Source organism: Cherax quadricarinatus, chromosome 30 (assembly GCF_038502225.1).
Source record: "Cherax quadricarinatus isolate ZL_2023a chromosome 30, ASM3850222v1, whole genome shotgun sequence".
Taxonomy (NCBI): Eukaryota; Metazoa; Arthropoda; class Malacostraca; order Decapoda; family Parastacidae; genus Cherax; species Cherax quadricarinatus.
In genome coordinates this window covers 16,680,405-16,707,737 of record NC_091321.1, presented here as the reverse complement: position 1 = coordinate 16,707,737, position 27,333 = coordinate 16,680,405, and the positions used below count along the sequence as shown (strand labels likewise).

The window sequence follows — 27,333 nt, the reverse complement described above, 5'->3', positions numbered from 1 at the left end:
GCTTCTTGACATGCTTGCTTAGGTGTGGGTTCCATACTGATGTTGCATACTCCACAAGGGGCCTGACATATGCCGTTTAGTGCATGAATGGGGTGCATGTGCACACCAGATTCCACAGATTCTTAGTGGATGGGTAAAGCATGAGCATACTGCCAGTGGGATTTGAACAGCTTGATAAATTGGCATGCTGGTATAATAAAGAAACATACATGTCTGTCTGTACAGTTGTGCACAGTGTAGCCAGAGTTGTAGAGACCAAATCTCTAGTTCTAAAGTTCTCTTCATAAAGATGAAAACTAACTATATTTAAAATTGAGCCCAGTTGATGTCATGGGCTGTACTGGCTAGTATTTCTTATATCAAGGTAGCCATGGTTGAAGACATCTAAGTTTATTTACAAACTCTCACTAATGCAAAGGAGGGAAGGAGGGAGTATATGTAGGCAAGAGGTGGTAGAGGTAGTAGTGGAGGTAGTAGTAGTGGGGAAGGTAGTATGGAAGAGGAGGAGCCAGTCAAATATTACTACTACTACCTTCTACCTCCACTACTACCACTACCACCTCCTGTCTATATATACTCCCTCCATCTAAGTTTACTTCTGGTATTGCAGTCCACTGATGGGCAACACACTTCTTTGGCAAATGGATACATGTAAAAATAAGAGGTTCAGTGATGGCCCTGCTGAAACAATCAGGGTTAAATATGCATTAGATAAGCTCCTCTCTTCTATGTGCAAGTTATTTGTGTATTGTAACTTTTTTGTTTCTGCGACTACACTCGCAGTCCTTCATTGTTATGTACTTGGGCTGTTAGAATATTCAGTACCTTCCCTAGTACTACCACTTCCAATATGTCTACTACTTCTTCCCCACATACACTTCCTCGTGTGTGCTGGTTCATACTACCATTAGAATCTGATTTCCACAGTGAGTCACTGACGTTTATTTTTTTGCACTCCTGCAAATATAGCTACAGAGGTTTGACTATGTTCACCTTGTCCATGTGAAGGATTCCTCAAAAGCTGTCATCCTGCCCCAGCTGCAAGCAAAGTGTGTCATTGGAAACATAAACACATATGCAGTTTATTGTGATCCTATAACCCCACCCGGTAGATCATCAGATGCAGCTTTCTCCACCTGACCTCAACATTCTGAACCTGACTATAAATACTCATGTACCTTCCACCCCAGGTAGATCTGTTTGTGACTTGAAAAAGCCCACTGTGTGGGTGAAACGTTGTCAATAAAGGATCACATTAAACTGCATGTGTGTTTATGTTTCCATTGTGTCGGTATTTTATACCATTTATTTTCAAAGTGTGTCATTTGTATTACAGTGGGTTGGCATGCCTAGATCACTTTGCACTGTAGGATGACAATCTTCCCTGTGACAATTTCCTCACACAGTCATCTGTGGTGTGTGCAAAGAATAATAGTAGTTAACTCTAGCTATAGGGCTAACTTATCCTCATGGTGAAGACATCTACTGGCTACCATAAACATTCTGGAAACTTGCCAAAATCACTTCTGATTGCCATTATTTTCCTACGACAGTGTACAGAATGTTGCAGGGCAGCAGTTAATGGTCACTAAGATGCTATAATATGCACTGGAGAAGCCAATTTTCCTTTCTTGTAGTCAGTCCTGTTTTTCTTTTTCATTGCCAAATCATTCTTGGACAAAATTAATATTTATTTGTGTACAAGTGAAAAAAGTACCAGATGTGCTAATATTTCTGATTGATGTTACATTTTTTTTTAATTCTGTAATGTAGTCTCTCCACTGTGAGAACTTACCAACAACACTGAAGAGCAATGAGCCAGTAAGCCCATTTGTATTTGATGCTGTCAGTCGCACAGTCTTCGAAAAGTCATTCAGCACACTCTCTAACTGATTTGATTTTTTCGGTTCACGAAATACCTGTGAGAGATAGTGAATGCAAGGTTGTGTACTTTGTATTTCTTGACAGTCTTCATAATAAATGCTGGGAGCCATATTATAGGCAGACTTTATTTGTAAACCTAAACTTAAGGCTCATGTTTCAACCCCACAATAAACTTCCTTTCATTAGCATTCACTTCAATTAACCTCTGAGCTTTCTCTACATCATAAAATCAATAATTCTTGAACTTATGAACATAACACATACCAATACAAACTGAAAATACAGTATCTTCGTATACTTCTCTAAGGCTTTACTAATGAACACTAAAACAGGAACTGCAGATAAATGTGACTGACTGAAGAGGGAAGGGTTTAATCAATGGAAGATGGGATAAGATAATGGAGGAGTAAATATGCTAACACACCAGAATGAGCAATAATATATAAACATAATAATAAATAAACATACCTTTAATTATCCAATATGGTGGTCATGTAGTTTTCATTTAAGTGCCCCTTTCATTGTATAGATAGATGACAGATTTAATACTTAGGAGGCTGGGACACCATGACCTTGCCTTTGTTCCTGTTCCTAAAAATTGATAATAAAAAGGCAAACCTTTCATTTTTCTTTTTAGGTCACCCTGCCTCAGTGAGATATGGCCGGTTTGTTGGAAAAAAAAAGGCAAATACATACACTGTTAGTTAACTAAATAATTAAGTACCTTTTTCTTAGATGACAGCCTGGTTATCACCCCAGAGGTGGTGAAGTGGGAAAACACCTTTTGTTCGTAATCATAAGATGGCAGAAAACAAACCACTCCTCCTGGTACTATTGTGCATATATTCACCAGCACACGGCCCAATTCATCCAGCTACATGAAAAAATACATGAACAATGACACCTTAGAAGAAACCACTATAAAAAGCATGACTACAAATCAGAAAAAATACCATTGAAAAAATAACAGAGCAGAAACACCTGAGTGCTTTCATGTACAGTATTTACAAACATCTTAGGAGGAACTGGATGGTTGTTGTCAACCAACCTACTACCACACTGATGATAAAAGTGTCATGAACACTTGCATATGATAAAGGATATTCCACATACAGACAAGAAAGCAGCAGTGGAATGAGATTTGTAGTCAATCCTATGTAGTGCAACTCAACAATTTATCAATAAAAAACTACATTTATAGCATTGTAATAAGTTTGCAAGTACATATACTGAAGTCATATAAAATATCTTTATTTACCACCCTGGTATCTCCTCTATGCTGGTAAGTGAAGTCTAGGGTAACATTTGTGGGGCCTTGAGTGAGAGCAATAGGTATGATCTGCTCTGCAGGGACAACATGGCCACAGGAAAACTCATGCACTCGACTAGGGTCGGCACCAGCTGAGACGAAAAGTTGATCCCGGAACTCACTAATGGGTCGCATGGTGCCCCCAGCAACAATTACTGACCTGAGGTGAAATATACCAATTGATTAACTGACATTTTCTCAAATACTTTTAAGAAGCAAAGTTACTTAATCTTTCTTTTTTGGGTCACCCTGCCTCGGTGGGAGACAAGATAAGATAAAATTTCATTCGGATTTTTAACCTTGGAGGGTTAGCCACCCAGGATAACCCAAGAAAGTCAGCGTGTCATCGAGGACTGTCTAACTTATTTCCATTGGGGTCCTCAATCTTGTCCCCCAGGATGCAACCCACACCAGTCGCCTAACACCCAGGTACCTATTTACTGCTAGGTGAACAGGACAACAGGTGTAAAGAAACGTGTCGAAATGTTTCCACCCGCCGGGAATCGAACCCGGGCTCTCTGAATGTGAAGCGGGAGCTTTAGCCACCAGGCCACCGTTGTATTTAAAAAAAAAAAAAAGAAGAATCTTATAATAGTGTCCCAAGGTAACAAATAGTTAAAAAAAATCCTTAATAGAGAGAGGGGATGTTGCAGTCAGAGGGTAATCTGAGTGTGATGTCAGCACACTTTTGGAAAGGACAACAATTTAATGAATGTTGGAGAGTGTGTTTTCTACCCTGGGTCACCCTGCTTTGGCAGGAGACAGCCAGTTAGTTAAAAAATATTTATTATTATTTATTTTTATTATTATTATTATTATTATTATTATTATTAGCAGCATTATTATTTTTACTAAAACCCACAAAAAACTAGGCTAAAAAACCTGCACTGTGCCACAACATCATGGAAGTGAGAAGCTGGATTGAGAAGGAGATATTTTATTGATGATCTCCGAGGGGTAGGACCGACAGTCACAACCACTCGACCATCCTCAGTGGAATGTAAAAGAGCTCGCAACAGTTCAGTTATCTGCATCAAAGGAGAGCCCATCACAATTTCCTCCTCTTCAGCTTCAACCTCAACTTCAACTTTTTTTGCTGTAGAAGCTGCTGGCCGAGCATTTTCTGCAAATAAAAGACAGAATTCTGTCACATATGCATTCCCAATTAATCCTCAATGCCTAATACTATGCAGAAGTAGTTGGCTAAAATTATATGTAGAAGACTAGAAGTATCTTCAACACCATTCACAAATACTGTTTTGACATGCCAGAGCAGTACCTGGTAGCAATCAGTGTATATGTTAGAGATGCAGTAGTGTTTATGCTGCATTCAACACCATCATTTAGCAAAAGCCGCAAGGCCTAATTTCTTCTTTCAGCAAACCGGCCATATCCCACCAAGGCAGGGTGGCCCAAAAGGAAAAATGAAAGTTTCTCCTTCTAAATTCAGTAATATATACAGGAGGAGGGGTTACTAGCCCCTTGCTCCTGGCATTTTAGTCGCCTCTTACTACACGCATGGCTTATGAAGGAAGAATTCTGTTCCACTTCCCCATGGAGCAAGGCTTAATTTATGGCTTTGAAATGATTACATGACTAGGTAAACTAAAGTATTATTCTGTAAATCAATGTCATTTACCTTTGGCTTTATTGTGTAAAGGTTTTTGGGCAGCCATCTTGGCCAGGAAAGCAGAAGTTGTAGCTGAAGATGACACAGAGTTCTTCTGGTCCTGATGAACCTTCACTGATCCTTCAAAGTGTTGACTGAAGGAATGTAGCTATGACAAGACCATCAACGATATACTTTTAGTGTAAAAATAAAAGTAGCTTAGTGTGTTTAGTCAAGACAATATTCATGAAAGATTAACAAACTGTATAAAAAATAAACATCTGGTATCATTTCATTGCAAAAGATTATATGAATATCAACAAGATCATACAAATAGACTGGTTAAAAGCATGAGAGCAGTTTATACTCCACGAGAGAGAGATACAAATCTTCACATACATTGAAATATTATCAAGCTAATTTTTATTATTTGTAATATTCATACCTTATGAGCAATTTTGCTCTTTTCTATGTATTGCACAAGTTTGAAAATATTAAGGTTGTCAGTGAGGGTATCACATAAAAACTTTGATACTGTGAACATCTGCATTGTAGGTGTTTTACTGCTCACACTCACAATGGCATTTCTGACACTACTGCTACCCAAGCTATTACAAACTTCTGAACCTGTAAATCATAAGAAACATTACAATGATTAGTCCTAAATCTGGGTATCTTAATAACACAGGTAATGAAACCATATTTTGAATACTAAAGATGTACTAGGGGAGCCCACTTGGAATATGTAATACTGTACTGCACCTACAGTATTACTGCCTAATGTTGTAACTACCTCTCTTATACCTAATCACTGTTCTTGCATCTATCTTCTACATACTAGTCTCACAAGTTTTTATTATGTCTGTTTCAGTCCTCATCTCCTCCACTTCCCCACAGCTTTTCTATTATTATTACATATTATTGTTGTGTGCAGGCACCAGGTAGCAGGAAATTGGTGGTACACTTAATTCAAAGTGGGCCTTCCCAAGGGTCTACAGCAAACAAAAAGTAATGCATATACAGTTTGGGGTAATGTTTACTTATCATGCTTGCTTAATTTCACAATACAAGGGAAGCGGAAAATAAAATTTCACCAGAAATCATACTGCTTACGAAAATATTGAATTCCCTCAGAGCTCTACTAACTGGCCTCTTTTATTCACACCTATATGTTTAGTACAGCCTATAAATGAATACTTGTACTGTACTTGTAAGCTGTATAAATTGAAAATACAGTAGACAACTTACCTCCCACAAGTAATTTTATTAAAGCACTCATAAAAAACAGTATCTGCTTGATATACAATAGGTTTCTTGCAGACAGCCTCTTGCCATAACGCTGCATGTATTGACTGAGCTGTGCATGAGCTCCTTGCAACTGTAACATTATTTTCAATTATTCTCTATTAATTTAAAGAAAAACTACAGTATTATCAATGGCAGAATGGCAGTTCAAGTAATACATAATTTACACTGCCTTTATTTTAAATACATTACCAATACACTATCTCAAAGTAGCCAACTTCTTAAAGGTACATCTTTCTCACCTGTCCATGGCTGACAAATACTGAATGGATATTTGAAATAGTTTCCAAGAGATTATGAGCCTCATCAACAATCACAATGTTTCCTTTTAGTTTTATACCAGTGGCTTCCCTCGTGCCTTTGTGGAGAAGTGTATTGTACGGGAGCACAACCAGCTAGTGAAGTAACAAAATGCTTTTATAAAAAATATATATATACATATTTATATATTTTGTAAATTAAAGCAAATCAAGACCTCAGCAATCACTTCTGAAATACCATAGGTAAATTTACCTGAGCATCCTTTATTGCATGTCTTGCTCCATAGTATGGACAACTTTTGGACTTCCTTCCAAGGATTACCATCTGCTCTATATCTTGAACTTCCAAGAGTAGCTGTTAAAGAAACATTGGGAAATGTATGAAATATCCATTTTTTACAAAATCTATTTTATTTCTTAGATTTCAGGAAGAGTATGCGCTTACAATTGTGTAGGCCTGCACAAATAACTACTGTATATGCCATGACAAATGTAGTGTTTACATCTATCCACCTTCACATTGGGCTTTCATGAATACTAATTTAACAACCTTCTTATGTTTTTTTCTTCTTCTTTTCCTGTGCCTCTGCATTTTTAATTTTCTTCTATTTTACTTTTCTCTTAAATATGTCTGCTGAGATACTCAATATTATTTCTAAAAATTCCTTTTGTTCAGGGAACATGTGAATTTTTTCACTTATATGATAAGCACAGCAGCCGGTAAAATTCTCTGATGAAAATCCTTTAAAATTACAAACATTAAACTGAGAATTCACAAGAAATTTTAATTATAAACAAAATTTACAAATATGTCAGATGAAGCTTCCTGACCTGATCAGCAAAGATTTCTAGGCCAGTCTGCCGGAAATATGGACAACCAGATGAGCGTTTTTTCTTCTTGCTTGTTGTACCATCTCCCTCACACTTGGTGGCTTGACCCTTTTTGCCCCGCTGTAAATCCAAGCACCTGGAAAAAATAATAACCAAAGGGGAAATAAACTAAACTGTGCTAGAGATGTATATTTTAATAATGCAAGTATGTATCTTTACTTGTACCTTAACAGACAACTATTCACCTGCTTGCAAATGAAGTTATGAAGGATACCAGATAATTATTCTTCACAGACTGACAAAATAACAAAGAGGAGTAAGATGTTACCCTGACAGACACCAATGTTTTATGACAGTTGGGTAAGACTGGATAAAATAGTATGGGAGACCTCTGAGTACATGGTGCATTAAGAAGGTTATTACAGCAACAGTATCAAAACTCTTTCACAGTTCAATAAATAGTTTAGGTGAATACTCACTCTTTTCAAATGTTGTTTAAATAATGTTCAGCATTTATCATTGGTGTCATTTCTGCTTTTAGAAAAGTCTGAATTTATATTGTGCTTATCTCATTAGAAGTAAGGATATTTGTGAATTATGTTTTCAAATATCTTTTGTACAGTACTACACATTGCCAAGTTTGACATTGGTCTGTAGATTGACTCAGAAAATCATACTCCTTCCTTCCACCCTTTATTTATATACTCTCTTGGTCATTCTATTCTGCTCCATCCTCTCTAAATTCACAAACCACTCTTCAGCCCTCTGAATTATACCACTGATAATTCCATGGGATCTGAATTCTCTGTATAATACTCATGCCATGCATTGCTCTCAATCATGTCATCTCCACTGCCTCTGTGAATGTTAAAGTGAATGCTGAAGCCCACATAAAAGTGTTGGTATTATTATTTTCATATAGTTGGACTTGAGTCCTGGAAATGGGAAGTACAATGCCTACACTTTAAAGGAGGGGTTTGGGATATTGGCAGTTTGGAGGGATATGTTGTGTATCTTTATATGTATATGCTTCTAAACTGTTGTATTCTGAGCACCTCTGCAAAAACAGTGATTATGTGTGAGTGTGGTGAAAGTGTTGAATGATGATGAAAGCATTTTCTTTTTGGGGATTTTCTTTCTTTTTTGGGTCACCCTGCCTCAGTGGGAGACGGCCAACTAGTTGAAAAAAAAAAATTATTATACTTTAGTACATTTTCCTTTTTGCCTCTACAGTTAAGCTTCCTTCTTTCCACAGAAGCCCTAATACATAACCTACCTTTTTTCCCTTTGTTTATTTTATGGTTCATCTCATATTTTGTAGACCCATCTGCCACCATGTCCACTCCAAAATATCTAAATGTATTCACTTTCTTTATACTCCCTCCCTCCAATCTGATATCCTTAGACTTCTTGTTACTCTCATCACCATACCTTTTATATGTTCACTTTTAATTTTCTTGTTTTATATACCCTCTCAAATTCATCCACCAGCCTTTGCAACTTCTCTTCAGAATTTCCCAAAAGAACTGTGTCATCAGCAAAGAGCAACTGTGACAATTCCCACTTTGTATCAGATTCTATTTTTTTATTTATTATCACACTGGCCGATTCCCACCAAAGCAGGGTGGCCCGAAAAAGAAAAACTTTCACCATCATTCACTCCATCACTGTCTTGCCAGAAGGGTGCTTTACACTACAGTTTTTAAACTGCAACATTAACACCCCTCCTTCAGAGTGCAGGCACTGTACTTCCCATCTCCAGGACTCAAGTCCGGCCTGCCGGTTTCCCTGAACCCCTTCATAAATGTTACTTTGCTCACACTCCAACAGCACGTCAAGTATTAAAAACCATTTGTCTCCATTCACTCCTATCAAACACGCTCACGCATGCCTGCTGGAAGTCCAAGCCCCTCGCACACAAAACCTCCTTTACCCCCTCCCTCCAACCTTTCCTAGGCCGACCCCTACCCCGCCTTCCTTCCACTACAGACTGATACACTCTTGAAGTCACTCTGTTTCGCTCCATTCTCTCTACATGTCCGAACCACCTCAACAACCCTTCCTCAGCCCTCTGGACAACAGTTTTGGTAATCCCGCATCTCCTCCTAACTTCCAAACTACGAATTCTCTGAATTATATTCACACCACACATTGCCCTCAGACATGACATCTCCACTGCCTCCAGCCTTGTCCTCACTGCAACATTCATCACCCATGCTTCACACCCATATAAGAGCGTTGGTAAAACTATACTCTCATACATTCCCCTCTTTGCCTCCAAGGACAAAGCTCTTTGTCTCCACAGACTCCTAAGTGCACCACTCACCCTTTTCCCCTCATCAATTCTATGATTCACCTCATCTTTCATAGACCCATCCGCTGACACGTCCACTCCCAAATATCTGAATACATTCACCTCCTCCATACTCTCTCCCTCCAATCTGATATCCAATCTTTCATCACCTAATCTTTTTGTTATCCTCATAACCTTACTCTTTCCTGTATTCACTTTTAATTTTCTTCTTTTGCACACCCTACCAAATTCATCCACCAATCTCTGCAACTTCTCTTCAGAATCTCCCAAGAGCACAGTGTCATCAGCAAACAGCAACTGTGACAACTCCCACTTTGTGTGATTCTTTATCTTTTAACTCCATGCCTCTTGCCAAGACCCTCGCATTTACTTCTCTTACAATCCCATCTATAAATATATTAAACAACCATGGTGACATCACACATCCTTGTCTAAGACCTACTTTTACTGGGAAATAATTTCCCTCTTTCCTAAATACTCTAACTTGAGCCTCACTATCCTCGTAAAAACTCTTCACTGCTTTCAGTAACCTACCTCCTACACCATACACCTGCAACATCTGCCACATTGCCCCCCTATCCACCCTGTCATATGCCTTTTCCAAATCCATAAATGCCACAAAGACCTCTTTAGCCTTATCTAAATACTGTTCACTTATATGTTTCACTGTAAACACCTGGTCCACACACCCCCTACCTTTCCTAAAGCCTCCTTGTTCATCTGCTATCCTATTTTCCGTCTTACTCTTAATTCTTTCAATAATAACTCTACCATACACTTTACCAGGTATACTCAACAGACTTATCCCCCTATAATTTTTGCACTCTCTTTTGTCCCCTTTACCTTTATACAAAGGAACTATGCATGCTCTCTGCCAATCCCTAGGTACCTTACCCTCTTCCATACATTTATTAAATAATTGCACCAGCCACTCCAAAACTATATCCCCACTTGCTTTTAACATTTCTATCTTTATCCCATCAATCCCGGCTGCCTTACCCCCTTTCATTTTACCTACTGCCTCACAAACTTCCCCCACACTCACAACTGGCTCTTCCTCACTCCTACAAGATGTTATTCCTCCTTGCCCTATACACGAAATCACAGCTTCCCTATCTTCATCAACATTTAACAACTCCTCAAAATATTCCCTCCATCTTCCCAATACCTCTAACTCTCCATTTAATAACTCTCCTCTCCTATTTTTAACTGACAAATCCATTTGTTCTCTAGGCTTCCTTAACTTGTTAATCTCACTCCAAAACTTTTTCTTATTTTCAACAAAATTTGTTGATAACATCTCACCCACTCTCTCATTTGCTCTCTTTTTACATTGCTTCACCACTCTCTTAACCTCTCTTTTTCTCCATATACTCTTCCCTCCTTGCATCACTTCTACTTTGTAAAACAAACTTCTCATATGCTAACTTTTTCTCCCTTACTACTCTCTTTACATCATCATTCCACCAATCGCTCCTCTTCCCTCCCGCACCCACTTTCCTGTAACCACAAACTTCTGCTGAACACTCTAACACTACATTTTTAAACCTACCCCATACCTCTTCGACCCCATTGCCTATGCTCTCATTAGCCCATCTATCCTCCAATAGCTGTTTATATCTTACCCTAACTGCCTCCTCTTTTAGTTTATAAACCTTCACCTCTCTCTTCCCTGATGCTTCTATTCTCCTTGTATCCCATCTACCTTTTACTCTCAGTGTAGCTACAACTAGAAAGTGATTCATTATCCATTAATGGACATTTTTCCTGTGAAAATACTTGCAGTTAATAAACCACGGTACAGGCGGAGCTCAAAGTCACGGCAAGCAAGTTATAAAACTCCAGGCTTCGAGGAGACTTGAGCAAGAGTTTATCATGGCCAAGCAGGCAGGAGAGTCATCTGTAAAAACTTGCATTTGTGGTCACAATGGGACTTATGCTAGCCTCCCTATGGTGCATAAATATGCCTAGTTGGATGAATCTTATTGTAGCCAGCTGGTCCAGTGGCTTACGCACTGGCCTGGAGTTTTACAACTCACTTGCCGTGAGTTCAGACCTTACCCGTACCATGGTTTGTTTTTTATTGTGTTATTATGATTTTTATTTTTATATAGCCGGACTGGAGTCCTGGAAATGGGAAGTACAATGCCTGCACTCTAAAGGAGGGGTTTCGGGATATTAGCAGTTTGGAGGGATATGTTGTGTATCTTTATACGTATATGCTTCTAAACTGTTGTGTTCTGAGCACCTCTGCAAAAGCAGTGATTATGTGTGAGTGAGGTGAAAGTGTTGAATGATGATGAAAGTATTTTCTTTTTGGGGATTTTCTTTCTTTCTGGGTCACCCTGCCTCGGTGGGAGATGGGCGACTTGTTGAAAAAAAAAAAAAATTATGATTTCGTGAGTCGTTTGTAGTGAATCATAGTTTTTGACAGAATTCAGGTTTCTTTATGGCAAGGATGGTAAATAAAGATTAACAGCTGGGAAATGATGCTGCACACTTCATTTGAAGTGGACAATTAAACTAGGGCCATTTGGATCCTCACTTGTCATTAATAAGGGACATGTTACCAAGTTTGTTGACTGCCTCATTAACACACAGGTTTTGTCGAGATGCTAATGATACAACTCTCACATCTTCCCCAAATGCTGTTTTCTGCACCTCATGCACAAACTGTGACAGCTGAGAATGAGTACGACTGCAGTAATAAATCTGTAAAAACAAAAAAAACATAAAACAGTATACTTATTGTATATGTATCTGCATTAATTCCCTGTATTTCTTGAATCTGTTCTAAAACCTGCAGTGTTGCTATTATTTCCAATTTCCACATACCCATGCATATGGTAAGAGACAACTAAACTGCCTGAACTAAGGGAATGGTTACCCTTTTTTTCTACATGTAATTACAGAAAAAAAGAAAATGGAAATTTTGAAGCTGAGTGTGGGATGATTGGTAGCATTATAATATAAAGAACATGGATGTCTTAGCAATGAATGAAACAAAATTAAAATGTATGGAAATATAAAATAGGAAGGAATTAAAAGAATTAGGTAAAGTGTCTCTGAAAGCAAGAACAAAGGTGTGGCAGTACTACTGAATGAAAAACTGGAAGGAAAGGGGACATACAGCCTCTCCTCACTTAGCGACATACTCCTTTACTAACAACTCAGACTTACGACAGGCTCTCTGACCAGAATGCATACCTAAATAATGTATATTAGAGCTGATTTCTTCTATTCTGTTTATTACAATATACACAACACTACTGTATAAACATTTAAAAATATACCAGAAATGTTATAAATGGTGCAAAGGCGACATGAAAACAATATCAAAGATCGTTGACACAAACCCACAACCATTATAGTATGATCCTCACACAGTGACGAATTCGCTTACCGACATGGTCTTAGGAAAGGAACTCCGTCATTAAGTGAGGTGAGGCTGTATTTTAATTGAAAACTTTGACTTAAAATGAAAATGGGATCAAGCAATTCTCAAATCTACACATTTATAATGGATGATGAGGCTAATGCTTGTAGGTAGTAGGTTGGTAGACAGCAACTGCCCAGGGAGGTACTACCATCCTGCCAAGTGAGTGTAAAACAAAAGCCTGTAATTGTTTTACATGATGGTAGGATTGCTGGTGTCTTTTGTCTGTCTCATAAATATGCAAGATTACACGTACGTCTTGCTACTTCTACTTACACTTAGGTCACATTACACATACGTGTACAAGCATATATATACACACCCCTCTGGGTTTTCTTCTATTTTCTTTCTAATTCTTGTTCTTGTTTATTTCCTCTTATCTCCATGGGGAAGTGGAACAGAATTCTTCCTCTGTAAGCCATGCGTGTTGTAAGAGGCAACTAAAATGCTGGGAGCAAGGGGCTAGTAACCCTTTCTCTTGTATATATTACTAAATTTAAAAGGAGAAACTTTAGTTTTTTTCTTTTGGGCCACCACACCTCAGTGGGATACGGCTGGCACGTTGAAAGAAGAAGAAAGAGGCTAATGCTTACATTTATCCTTGGAAGGTACATAAATTCTTAACCTTATCACACATAAACCTTACTTTACACAAACTATCAGGTTTATCTGTCTGCATGTTTATAAACAAAGTGCAAGCACAAGCAAAACAATAAAATAAAATGAAACACCGAGTACAATAGTGCATTATAACACTTCTATCTTAAAAGCATATTATTACATGTTTATCATCCATTAGCCTGGAGAACTGTTAAGCTCCAAACCATGAAGCTAAACATTTCTTAGGCTGACGGGACTGACCACTTCAAATACTATTTCTCCAAGGCTGATAGACTGATTTCATCATCTTTACCACACCACTACTGCTGCCTACAATCCTTTCTCCTCTGTATTTGACTGAAGAAGCCTACTGCATAAATGAAACACTTCAACAATAAAGATACTGAACTGTTGCACATGTGTTTTAATCATCAGCATATATATTTTCAGTATTCCTTCAGTGTTATCAAATCAAATGTCATACGAGACCTCTCAACTTTATCTCAGCTTAGCAACTTTGAATTTCATAATCCTGAACAGCTAGACGAGTGGGAATGATTAAATGTGAGTATGATGCATCTCACATGGGCCAGTAGGATAAGTTAGGTTAATTTTTAAATTCATTCCATAAGTTTTTTTTAATGCAATATTACATTACTTATTAAACTTACAGAGGTGGGACTCGCAAAGTGTCCCTAATAAATGGCCTGATTTCATTTTCACATTACATGCTTCTCTGTCAGTAGAGTGGAGGGAGGGAGGGGAGGGAGGGGAGGGAGGGGAGGGAGGGGAGGGAGGGAGGGAGAGGGAGGGAGAGGGAGGGAGAGGGAGGGAGGGAGAGGGAGGGAGAGGGAGGGAGAGGGAGGGAGAGGGAGGGAGAGGGAGGGAGAGGGAGGGAGAGGGAGGGAGAGGGAGGGAGAGGGAGGGAGAGGGAGGGAGAGGGCGAGGGAGGGAGAGGGAGAGGGAGGGAGAGGGAGGGAGAGAGGGAGGGAGAGAGGGAGGGAGAGGGAGGGAGGGAGAGGGAGGGACAGAGAGGGAGAGGGAGGGAGGGAGAGGGAGGGAGAGGGAGGGTAGGGGTCATCTCAGGAAGGGCTAGAGGGAAGGGGCAAGGAAGTTTTGAGCACTAGGGGCTTGGACAGCCAACAGGCTTGTGTGAAAGAGTTAGACAGGAGTAGAGGCAAGTGGTTTTATGAGCTGATGTGCTGCCAGTGTGTGAGCAAAGTAACATTTATGAAGGGATTCAGAAAAACTGGTTAGCCAGACTTGAGTTTTGGAGGTGGAGTTCTGGAGGTGGGAACTGTGGTGCCTGCACTCTGAAGCAGAGGAGGGGATGCTGTAGTTCAGAGGGTCATCTGAGCTGTGATGTCAACACACTTCTGGCAAGACAGTGATTGAATGAATGACGGTGAAAGTGTTTCCTCTTTTTTCAGGATACCGTCTTGATGGGTAATATCTTTCAAGTTCCTAAATGCTCTAAACAATACTAATTTTCTCTCCTCTAATCTCTTTCTAATGAAGACATATATTATTCTTAAAAATTACACTGTATGTGATAAAAGAAATATATGCACACACTACATTTATGAACATGTAAAAGCATCATATGAACATGCAAAAGCATCAAAACTTTACTTTTAAACAACCACTGTCATCTTCCTCTTCATTTTCCTTACTGCTCTTCTGTGCCTCATCATCACTGCAGTAGTCATCTAGTAACAAAGATGCCTCCTCAGGTGATAGCATCTCTCCACCTGTGGGTATACCATTTAAAGTGTTTGCAGCATTAAATGCTGAATGTGAACTATCACTTAATTCATTAATGTAATCTTACTTTGTTACTAGATTTTTCTATATGATATAATGTTTTAAACGCAAATTCATACTCAATACCACAAAGCAGACGTTCTATTATTCGAAGCATCATCCATCCAGAATCACTGTTAATCAACCAATTTTCAGTTCAAATAATCATGATTAAATGACCTATTTCCATTTCAGTTAGTCATGGTTAGCTGACCAATTTGAGTTCAGATATTGATCTAACACTCATCCAAAAATAAGTTAAAAAAATTATTCATGCCTGTGATTGTAAAAAATAAAAAATACTGTATATAAATTCACTAAAATAAAACTATTGTAATTGTACTGCAATCAATAATAACAAACAGTTATTGTTAGAAATGCACTGTTCACATGTCAAAATAAAATTTAGGTGATGTATTTGGTATCAACTCCATGGGGCAGTGAAAAAGAATCCTTCCTCCATAAGCAGAAAGCAGACTGTGTCTTAAAACCTGCCCAGGCATCCGTCATCTGTCAGGGCAGCTCATTGTTCATTAATGTTGCTTATCTGAGAAAAACAGAGAAAATGCTTGAAAAAAATACAAATAAAATCCACTTAAAAATTAAATTTATTTTTGGCTATGACTTCAGTTTTTCATGACATTTTTTCAGCTTTTTTTTTTTTTTTACCCAGCCCAATGGGCCACCGAGCATTGTCCAAATGCCCGTATGGCCAGTCTGCTTCTGTCTGTAACCAAAAGTGTTGTAAGAGGCAACTAAAATGCCAGGAGCAAGGGGCTAGTAACTCCTTCATAAATTACTAAATGTAAAAAGGAAAACTTTCATTTCTTCTTTTTTGGGTCACCCTGCCTTGGTGGGACACAGTTGGTGTGTTAAAATGCAAAATATTTGGCATCATGATCTGTTCCAGAATGAGTGAATCTTTGACTGAAAATCTCCACATTAAATTTTTTATAAGTAAACTGAAATTTTTTTATTTATAAATACGTATAAGTATTCTGTCGGTGCATTAAATAAACCATAGCCTTTTAACCCCCTAGAATACTATATAGTACTACTGTATATTACCTTATTTGTTAGTGCAGTATTATATAGTCCTGCCCAAAATTTGAGCACATTTTCTGTAGAATTTTATAGTAATATGTTATCTAGCACCATTTGTATAGCACTGGATAATATATGCAAGGCTTGGCAAGGCAAGTTAAGCATTGTTTGGTTTGGCTAGTAACTGGATGGGTTACTGAACATATACAGCCTTGCCCTTGGCTAGAGGGGATCTAACAAACCAATTAAAATCCTATCCCTAGCAGGATATATTCAAATGTCTGGTACTTTCAGAAATTTTCATATATATTGGCTAAGAATTTATTTTGCACAAAATATTAAGTGCTGTACATTATTTCAGCACCACAACTAGAGTAAATACAGAATTAGATGATGAGGAAAAAACTAAACAAAAAATATATCTTTACCACTAATGGAGCTTAATTCTCGTCGAACATTTTCCTGTACTTCGTGCAAATCTCGAAACAACTCTTCAAACTCATCATCAACTTTCTGGACATTTGACCTCTGGTAAAATATATAAACAGATAATGCTGGGAATTTAAATAAAAATACCCACAATGCAATCACTGCATGTATTCCCATCACTAATGTAGAACTTGAAATCAACATGACTAATGAAAAAAAAAAAGATAACAAAATACACTAGTGTTATGCAATATTAACAGCAAACTTTCAAAATTCAAAATTCAAAGTTTATTCTCTATAAAGATTACAATGTTGAATTTACAGAATTTGGTTGTTGTGTGGTTTACATGTAGTTAAATAATGATTACAGAGTGTACCACTAGAACGCCTAGCATGGCTAGGCATTTCAGGCAGACTTAGTTTAATTCTTTATTTTAAAATATTACAAATTATGAGGTAAGTTGGTATTATGGCTAAGTGACTAAATACTAGTTTGCGAGTTTAGCAATGTGAATGCTTTTGTTTTGGCACAGTACATAGTTTCAGTATTGGAGTATCATAGGATTCATTATTTTAAGATTCAGATTAATATTTCTGTTTATGGTCAAATGGGTGAGTGAGTGTGTGAACCACCAGGTGGTATTCGTGTAGTTAGTTGATGGGGTTTATCAGGGAGATAAGATGTTTTCTAATGGTAGTTTTGAAGGTGATTAATGTGTCTGCAGTTCTAGAGTTCTCAGGTAGGGTGTTCCAGATTTTAGGGCCTTTGACATACATTGAATTTTTGTAAAGGTTTAGTCGGACATGGGGAATGTCGTAGAGATGTTTGTGTCTGGTGTTATGCCTGTGGGTTCTGTCACAACTATCAAGAAAGCATTTTAGGTCAAGGTTGATATTGGAGTTTAAGGTCCTGTAGATGTAGATTGCACAGTAGTAAGTGTGGATGTACTGAACAGGGAGTAAGTTTAGATCTATGAAGAGTGGGGGGATGTGTTGCCAGGGATGGGATTTAGTGATTATTCTTACTGCAGCTTTTTGTTGGGTTATAATTGGCTTTAGGTGTGTTGCTGCAGTTGATCCCCAAGCACAAATAGCATAGGTGAGGTATGGATAAATAAGTGAGTGGTATAGTGTGAGAAGGGCATTTTGCGGCACGTAGTATAGTATCTTGGAGAGGATCCCAACTGTTTTGGATACTTTTTTAAAGAGTATCTGATTATTACTGAACAAACACTATTATCACACAAGCAAGTAAATCCTCAATACACAGTACTGTGCCTTTTTGTTCTTCTGTAACTCTTTGAGATCCTCATTTTTATTATTCATAACTATTTTGCATTTACCAGTTCTATCAAAGGTTGGATTCAAAACAAATCTCATAAAAAAATAACTATTATTATTTACAGTACTGTAATAGCGGAGAATCAGTGTGGATGATTAAAGAATATGAAATACACTGCAGTGTTACAGTTCTCCAGCGCACACCTTGATAACATGTCGTCGTTCTTTAAGTGCCTGCACCTTCTTCTCTTGCTTCTCCAGCTCCTGAAGTGCAAGCTGACACTTCCTAATCTCCTCCTTTTCTTCCAGTCTCTTAGTGGCTGCACTGAACCAGTCAGGACCATCATCATCTTTTGCATTTTCATTTTCTTTAACTTTCCTCATTAATTCGGCCTGATGATTAGTGCATTATTATGGTGAGTCATCATATGCAAGTAGCAAAAAGACCTAGCATTAATTAGACAAATGGTGAGAGCATAACACATTTAAACACCATGAATTCACTGCACCAAAGATGTCTCATGGACACTATAAAAGAAATGTGTACAATACAGCAAACATATTTCAATTGCCATTTACTCTAGCTACATTTTTTCAGTAATGAATAAATTAGTTTCATAAACTTATGAAATCAACAGCAGGGAAAGTAATATTGTACATGAACAATTAGCCAGTGCTTATTCCTTGCTTTAACTCTTAAACTGTCCAAACGTAGATCTACGTTTTTTTAACATTTGAAAGTATGTAAAAAACGTAGATCTTATTTTTTTTTTACATTTGAAAATGTGTAAAAAAACTTTTATCTACATTTTTTTTTTGTTATATTTGAAAATGTGTAAAAAAAACGTAGATCTACTTTTGGAGCACTACGGATCTGAACGTCTATCTGTTTGGACAGTTTAAGGGTTAATGTACAGTGAAGCCTCGGTTTTCGTGATTAATCTGTTCTAGAAAGTCTGACGAAAGCCAAATCAATATTTCCCATAAGAAATAATGTAAATCCAATTAATCCATTGCAGACACCTAAAAATATTAACAAAAAAATACATTTTATAGAGAATACCTATAGTTTTACATACAGAAAACAATGAGAAATAAATATAAATGACTAATGAAGTGGATAAATTAACATTTAACCTTTACCTTTATTGAAGACTCTTGTTGGCGTATGGAAGACGGCGAGGAGGGGAGAGGGAGGAGGAGAGGTTATTGTTTGGAAGGGTTACTTCCCTTCTTTGTCTTTTACTGACACTAGGACCAGCTGGAGAGTCACTGTACCCCTGTTGCATATAAAATCTGTCCAGAGAGATTTGTTTCTGGCATCTCTTTAAGATTTGCCTAAAATAGGACAAGGCATTGTCATTGAACGTTTTGCAGACACGGCTTGCAACAGCTTTGTTAGGGCGATATTTCTCCACAAACCTTTGTAACTCACTCCACTTTGCACAGATGTCCTTAATCAGTGAAGAAGGCACATTCTCCCTTCTCTCTTCCTCCTCCTCTGAAGCAATTTTCTCAGCTGCGATCTGTTGTTGTTCCAGCTGAAGGTCTTGCAGCTCTTCAGTGGTTAGCTCTTCCCTGTGGTCGTCCACCAACTCTTCCACATCCTGGCCACTCGCATCCAACCCCATGGACTTCTCCAAAGACACAACAGATTCCACAATAGGTGTAGGGTCATCATGGTCAGCCTCAAACCCTTCAAAATCCTTCTCGAGGACACATTCTGGCCACAATTTTCTCCAAGCAGAGTTCATCGTCCTAGAAGTCGCTCCCTGCCAAGCCTTATCTATAAGGCTTATGCAACTGAAGATACTGAAGTGATTCCTCCAGAACTCTCTTAGGGTCAATTCAGTGTCCGAGGTCACTTCAAAGCACCTTTGAAACAGTGCTTTGTTGTAGAGTTTTTTGAAGTTTGAAATGACCTGCTGGTCCATGGGCTGGATGAGAGGAGTGGTATTAGGGGGCAGGAACTTCACTGTGATGAAACTAAACTCCTCCAACAATTGGTCTTCCAAGTCTGGAGGATGAGCAGGAGCACTGTCCATTATCAGGAGGCACTTGAGTGGCAACTGATTTTCCAGGAGGTATTTCTTCACACTCGGGCCAAACACTTCATTGACCCACTCAATGAAAATCTGCCTGGTGACCCATGCCTTACTGTTAGCCTTCCACATCACACACAATTTACTCTTGATGATGTTTTTTTCTTGAACACTTGGGGATTTTCAGAGTGATACACCAGCAAAGGCTTCACTTTGAAATCCTCACTAGCATTACCACAGAACAAAAGAGTTAGCCTATCCTTCATAGGTTTATGTCTTGGCAGTGCCTTTTCCTCCTGTGTGATGTAGGTTCTCTGGGTATTTTCTTCCAAAAGAGGCCTGTTTCACCACAACTGAAGATTTGTTGGGGAGGAATCCTTCAGCCTCTACGTACTCCTTGAATTCATCAATGAATTCTTCAGGCCCACGTTTGTCCAAACTTGCAGCCTCGTCATGCCTTGATACATTGTGTATGCCAGTTCACTTCTTGAATTTGTCAAACCAGCCTCTGGTGTCCTTACATTTACTAACAGCAGCACTCGTTCCAGGCATTTTCTTTGTGAGATCCACATGCAACTGCCTTGCCTTTTCGCAAATTATTGCCTCCAAAACACTATCTCCCGCTAACTGTTTTTTGTTGATCCACACCAACAATAACTTCTCAACATTTTCGATTGTTTGCGATCTCTGTTTCATTAGCACATTGACCCCTTTTGCAACATCAGCTTCCTTGATTTCTTTTTTCTTCGCCAGGATGGAACTGATCATTAATGTGGACTTCCCATACATCCTGGCGAGATCAGCCACTTGTATGCAACTTCTGTACTTTGCTACGAGTTCTTTCTTGAATTCTATCGTGTTTTTTGCCTTCTCTATCAAAGGGCTAGCACTCAGAGCTTTCTTTGGCCCCATGGTGTCTTATTTAGCAGTCGCTCTCAATAAACAAGCCCAAAAAACAATGGATTATTATGAAATGTTTTGGATGAATGGGCAGGGAGATGCTCACTCAATGAGAAACAAAGGCAGACTGAGTCACGAACGCATGGGATGCTTGTGTGGGCACTTCAGTGGCCGAGTCATGTGGACGCGTTTGGTACGGACCCTTTTCAATGCTACGAAAACCGAGCAAATGTATGAAAACTGAGACAAAATTTCGACGAAAAAAGTCGTTGAAAACCGAATCCTACGAAAACTGGGGCATACGAAAACCAAGGTTCCACTATATTAGGAGAAATTTAGTTACTGAGTTACTGTCACCCATTTCCAAAGCTTTTATTTTGGCTTTTACTATTCCATAATACTGTCATCATACTTAAGGAATGTTGATTTTTTATCAGTGAGTCATTACGTATTAAAATACTTAAAACTAAATAGAAGAAAGCAAACACACCAGCAATATAATAAACACATGTTAGTTAATTGTGTTCACTGAAGGTAATAAGTTAAGGAGTATAGTATTTGGGGTTGATAGAAGGAAGTGTAGAGACCCTCTGGGAGGGGGTTTGGAAGGATGCAAAAAATAAATTGACCTTATGTGGGCTTAACATCCAGCAGGAACATGCTAGTGTGTTAGACTGGAATAAATAAGGGTAGAATGCTCTTTGGGATTTGATGTACCGGAGACAAAAAATCTTTTGCATCACCTTCCTAATTCTGGAGTAATATAAATATTTTGTAGCTGGACAACTGTAATGATTGGAGAAGCAGTCAAGAAAATAACTGTGGTTGCTTTGTGAGCTTACAGGTCTCAAAAAAAATTGTCATTTGGTGACTAGATAAGCAATCAAGGAGGTAATTTTGGTTGGACAGAGAACAACCAGGTCTCAGGAAAGATCATCACTAGGCAATTTCATAAGCAGTTGAGGAACTAACAATGGTTGCATTGGGAACAACCAGATCTCAAGAAAATTTGTCATGAGGTGCACAAAGCACAAAAACAAAAGCAATAAGATAAACATTGAATTAAAAATATTTTAGATTTACCTTTGTAAATTGTAAGGCAATTTTCTAACTTTATTACAAGAAACTTAAAACAAGTCATCATAAAAAAAATCAACTGCAACTACATAAATGTAGCAGGTAGCAGTATTCATGTATACAAATATTTTGGATAATGTTTCAAAAAAGTTTTTAACATATGTCAATTACAAACCTTATAATGCTCATTGTGATCTCTCAGCCAGGTAAGAGCGCCACATATCAAGCTCAGTGACTTGCCCTGAAAAAAACAAATTATAAACAGCAAAAACAAAAATGTACGTAAAATATGTTAGCAAATTTATGCTGGTACCCTTGCAATTTCCACGTAGAAGTATGCAAGACTTTGCATGATGAAAAAAATATGAATAATAAAAGACCTAGATATGAACATTATATACACTAGCAACATTTGTAAAGTTTTTATTCAATTTACAATTTGTAAAATATTTGAAATAAAATAATCCATAACATACCAAATATTACTGAACACAAGCATGGCATACAGGTACAATATTGATTTTTCGGACCTTTGGTTCCAAAGCCTTTCTGGATTACTGATTTTTCCGCCTTTAGAGAGTGCAGTTTCCTTGGTCTTGGGGTTGGATAAGTGATGTACAGTTTGGTGGTAAATATACTACTGCAGGAATTTCAAGTTCCTGCTCATAAATTTGTGTGGTTCTGGACCATCAGTGTCCAGAAAATCGATGTTGTACCTGTACCAAAAAGTTAATGAACTCAAGTATGACACTTACTGTCCCTGTGGGACTCTCAAATATCCCAAGCTGTTCCTTCTCCAGTGTAGAAAATAAATTTTTCATGAAGTCCTTCTGAATGTCATAGGGAGGGAAAGGGAATGGAAAATCTTCAGGTGGCAACAGCTCATTCATTGTACTTTTTAATTTCTGTAATACAAAATGCTGATTACTATATAAAAACAATTTTGTTCATTAATAATGCAACACATTTCTTATAGATATAGGCAAAATATTATGTTTGGCAGAGAACATAGTGCATAACATTCAGGGCATAACTAATGCATAATAAATAATAATAATAATATTAATTATTTTTATTTTTTTATGAACACATCGGCCAATTCCCACCAAGGCAGGGTGGCCCAAAAAAGAAAAACTTTCATCATCATTCACTCCATCAGTGCAATTACTAGTGAGAGACTGGTGCTATTTTTAATTTGTATTTTTACATTATTAGATTAAATTCAGTTGTACCATAGCTCATTCTAACTCAATACATAGTCAATACCAAATTCACTATATTAGACCTTAGTGCAATTACAAGTGAGAGTCTTGTTCTATTTTTAATTTGTATTTTTATATTACTAGTTTATACCTAGTTGTACTTTAGTTCATTCCAGCACAACACATAGACAACATCAACTTCATTATGTGTAGTAGTGACTATACCCTACATGACCAAAATACTCTAGCTATATACTTGTCCAAACTCCCTACCACTACAGATATCAGTACTAGAACTCAACACACAACTCAGGATATAAATAACCATAATTTAAACCTAGAAGATGATTGATCACGTTGACCCTGATCTAAACCTCCATAATCTGACACCCAATCAAAACCTATTGGAAAGTAACTGCCTTTATTACACAGCATCACAAGCCACCACTATCCTAAACAATGCTAAAAGTCTATCAGTACTTAACTACAACATCAGGTCCTTAAGCAAACACTATGATGACCTCCTAGCACTCCTTGAATCACTAAAGACACCCTTCTCCTGCATTATTCTTACTGAGACCTGGCTTAAGCAGGACAAAATAGATATCTACTCTCTACCAGGATACACAGCAATTCACAACTGCAGACCAAACCAAGTTGGGGGTGGTATTGCAATCTATTACTCTAACCAATTATCTTGTCTTAGCACCACTTGCTTTAGTGATGAATATGGGGAATACATTTTTGCTAATTTTACTGTAAAAAACCTTAAGACGCCTATAACAATCGGTGCCATTTACCGGATACCTCACACAAACATCCCAAATTTCAGTGAGAAATTAAAGTCACTAATAACAAACAGACAAATGAATAAGCACCACCTTCTCTTAGCTGGAGACTTCAACATCAACCTTGGCTTACTAGATGATCAGCCTGTAACAGATTTCATCAACAATATGAACAACACACTTCTCATACCAACAATAACTAAACCAACCAGGCTCACTGAGACAAGTGCAACCATAATAGACCACATATGGACCAATATACTAGCCCCCCTTAAATCAGGGATAATCACAGATAGCACTACAGACCACTACCCTACCTTCCTCCTGACAAACATTAGTAAACCACCACTTGAATATTGAATACAACAAAGTCTCATTTAGACTCCATGACGAGGCCTCAGTAAGGAAGTTCACAGCTGACCTAGAGACTATTGATTGGCCTACAGAATTCTCCAAGGCCAATGGTATTGATGACTGGACAGACATTTTTCTTAACAAATTACTTAGACTATACAACAAACATTGTCCTATAAAAACAAAACAGATCACAAACAAACGGCTTGGTCGCCCATGGCTAACCAGCACCATTCTGAAATCCATTGACAAGAAACACCAATACGAAAAGCAATATAGACAGGGCTTAATACACAAAGATATTCTTAAACACTATTCATCAGCTCTCACCAAAGTAATAAAGAAAGCCAAACAACTATACTACTCCAGTAGATTCACAGACACTAGAGGAGATATAAAAAAAGACCTGGAAAACACACTCTCAGATTCTAGGGACCCACAAACTGAGAAAAACCAAGAATATTGTCCTAACTAAACCTAATGAAACACCACTACATCCCACTGACACAGCTAACAAGATAAACGACTTCTTCTCAACCATAGGATCTAATCTCGCCAGTAAAATCCCACATACCAATGCCCATGCCGGGGACTACCTAGATGGGAATTTCCCTAATTCCTTCTATCTTGCACCAACTGAGCCCACGGAAGTCACTGAGATTATAAAGTCACTTAAAAATAACTCAGGGAATCTGTCTCATGTCCCACCATTACTGTACAAGCGAGCGGCCCATGTCCTTTCGCATGCTATTTCATTACTTTTTAACAAGTCACTAGAGACTAGCACCTTCCCGAAACTACTCAAGATGGCAAGGGTTACACCAATACATAAAGGTGGTGACCCTACAGACTTAAACAACTATAGACCAATATCTAACTTACCATTGCTATCCAAAATCTTTGAGAAACTCGTGCACAGGAGACTGTATTCATTTATAACGGCTCAAAACATACTCAACCCCTGCCAACTTGGATTCAGGAAAAATAAAAGCACTAATGATGCAATCATAAAAATGCTAGATCTGCTTTATACAGCATTGGAAAATAAGGAATATCCACTAGGAATTTTTATTGACCTAAGAAAAGCTTTTGACACAGTAGACCACGACATCCTACTCCACAAACTTGATCATTACTGTATAAGAGGCCATGCGCTTGCTTATTTCAAATCTTACATTACTAATAGGTATCAGTATGTCACCATTAAAGACACAGCATCAGCAACACGGCCACTCGATACTGGAGTTCCGCAGGGAAGTGTCCTTGGTCCCCTGCTCTTCCTCATATACATTAATGACCTTCCAAACGTATCCCAACACCTGAAACCCATTCTCTTTGCTGATGACACGACCTATGTCATCTCTCACCCTAATCTTGCCACCCTCAACACCATTGTGAATGAGGAGCTGATTAAAATATCGACTTGGATGACAGCCAATAAACTTAGGCTTAACACTGACAAAACCTACTATATTATGTTTGGTAGCAGAGCAGGAGATGCACAAATTAACATTAAGATTGACAACACTCTAATTACCAGAAATAATGGGGGCAAATTCCTAGGCTTATACCTTGACAACAACCTGAATTTCAGCACCCATATCCAGCATATAACCAAAAAAGTATCCAAAACGGTTGGGATCCTCTCCAAGATACGATACTACGTGCCGCAAAATGCCCTTCTCACACTATACCACTCACTTATTTATCCATACCTCACCTATGCTATTTGTGCTTGGGGATCAACTGCAGCAACACACCTAAAGCCAATAATAACCCAACAAAAAGCTGCAGTAAGAATAATCACTAAATCCCATCCCTGGCAACACACCCCCCCACTCTTCATAGACCTAAACTTACTCCCTGTTCAGTACATCTACACTTACTACTGTGCAATCTACATCTACAGGGCCTTAAACTCTAATATCAACCTTGACCTAAAACGCTTTCTTGATAGTTGTGACAGAACCCACAGGCATAACACCAGACACAAACATCTCTACGACATTCCCCGTGTCCGACTAAACCTTTACAAAAATTCAATGTATGTCAAAGGCCCTAAAATCTGGAATACCCTACCTGAGAACTCTAGAACTGCAGACACATTCATCACCTTCAAAACTACCATTAGAAAACATCTTATCTCCCTGATACACCCCGTCAACTAACTACACGAATACCACCTGGTGGTTCACACTTACACTCACTCACTCATTTGACCATAAACAGAAATATTAATCTCAGTCTTAAAATAATGAATCCTGTGATACTCCAATACTGAAACTATGTACTGTGCCAAAACAAAAGCATTCACATTGCTAAACTCACAAACTAGTATTTAGTCACTTAGCCATAATACCAACTTACCTCATAATTTGTAATATTTTACAATTAAGAATAAAACTAAGTCTGCCCGAAATGCCTAGCCATGCTAAGCGTTCTAGTGGTACACTCTGTAATCACAATTTTACTACATGTAAACCACACAATAACCAAATTTCTGTAAACTCAGCATTGTAATCCTTATAGAGAATAAACTTTGAATTTGAATTGTCTTGCCAGAGGGGTGCTTTACACTACAGTTATAAAACTACAACATTAACACCCCTCCTTCAGAGTGTAGACACTGTACTTCCCATCTCCAGGACTCAAGTCCGGCCTGAGTCCTGGAGATGGGAATAATAATAATTAAATAATAATAATATTATTATTATTAATTACATAGGTTTCCATTAATAAATGGCAGCATAAATGACACTTAATGATACTTATTAAATAGAGGTCCCACTTTTGCCCCTGCAACTAGTACAGGGTGACAGCTTGTTAGACATCCTTACATAATTTATATCTCATTGTGTAAAGTAT

General features: G+C 38.0%; 1 protein-coding gene across 6 annotated transcripts in view; it reads right to left on the bottom strand.

Annotated features, from left to right (window-relative positions):
* The window catches only part of LOC128692690 (ATP-dependent DNA helicase DDX11), a 38,437-nt gene that overhangs the window by 9,183 nt on the left and 1,921 nt on the right, over positions 1–27,333 (bottom strand). For 5 of the 6 annotated variants that reach the window (XM_053781988.2, XM_070089955.1, XM_053781989.2 and 2 more), the window contains 16 exons: positions 22,880–23,029; positions 22,300–22,365; positions 18,310–18,498; positions 16,824–16,923; positions 15,181–15,299; positions 12,058–12,224; positions 7,199–7,334; positions 6,621–6,722; positions 6,350–6,502; positions 6,051–6,180; positions 5,248–5,429; positions 4,833–4,971; positions 4,076–4,316; positions 3,143–3,353; positions 2,609–2,758; positions 1,796–1,919 (listed from right to left, as the gene is read on the bottom strand). In XM_053781988.2, coding sequence (XP_053637963.1) covers positions 1,796–1,919; positions 2,609–2,758; positions 3,143–3,353; positions 4,076–4,316; positions 4,833–4,971; positions 5,248–5,429; positions 6,051–6,180; positions 6,350–6,502; positions 6,621–6,722; positions 7,199–7,334; positions 12,058–12,224; positions 15,181–15,299; positions 16,824–16,923; positions 18,310–18,498; positions 22,300–22,365; positions 22,880–23,029 — 2,359 coding nt within the window. The remainder of the gene's footprint in view (positions 1–1,795; positions 1,920–2,608; positions 2,759–3,142; positions 3,354–4,075; positions 4,317–4,832; positions 4,972–5,247; positions 5,430–6,050; positions 6,181–6,349; positions 6,503–6,620; positions 6,723–7,198; positions 7,335–12,057; positions 12,225–15,180; positions 15,300–16,823; positions 16,924–18,309; positions 18,499–22,299; positions 22,366–22,879; positions 23,030–27,333) is intronic. The other variant, XM_070089953.1, reaches the window with a different exon arrangement.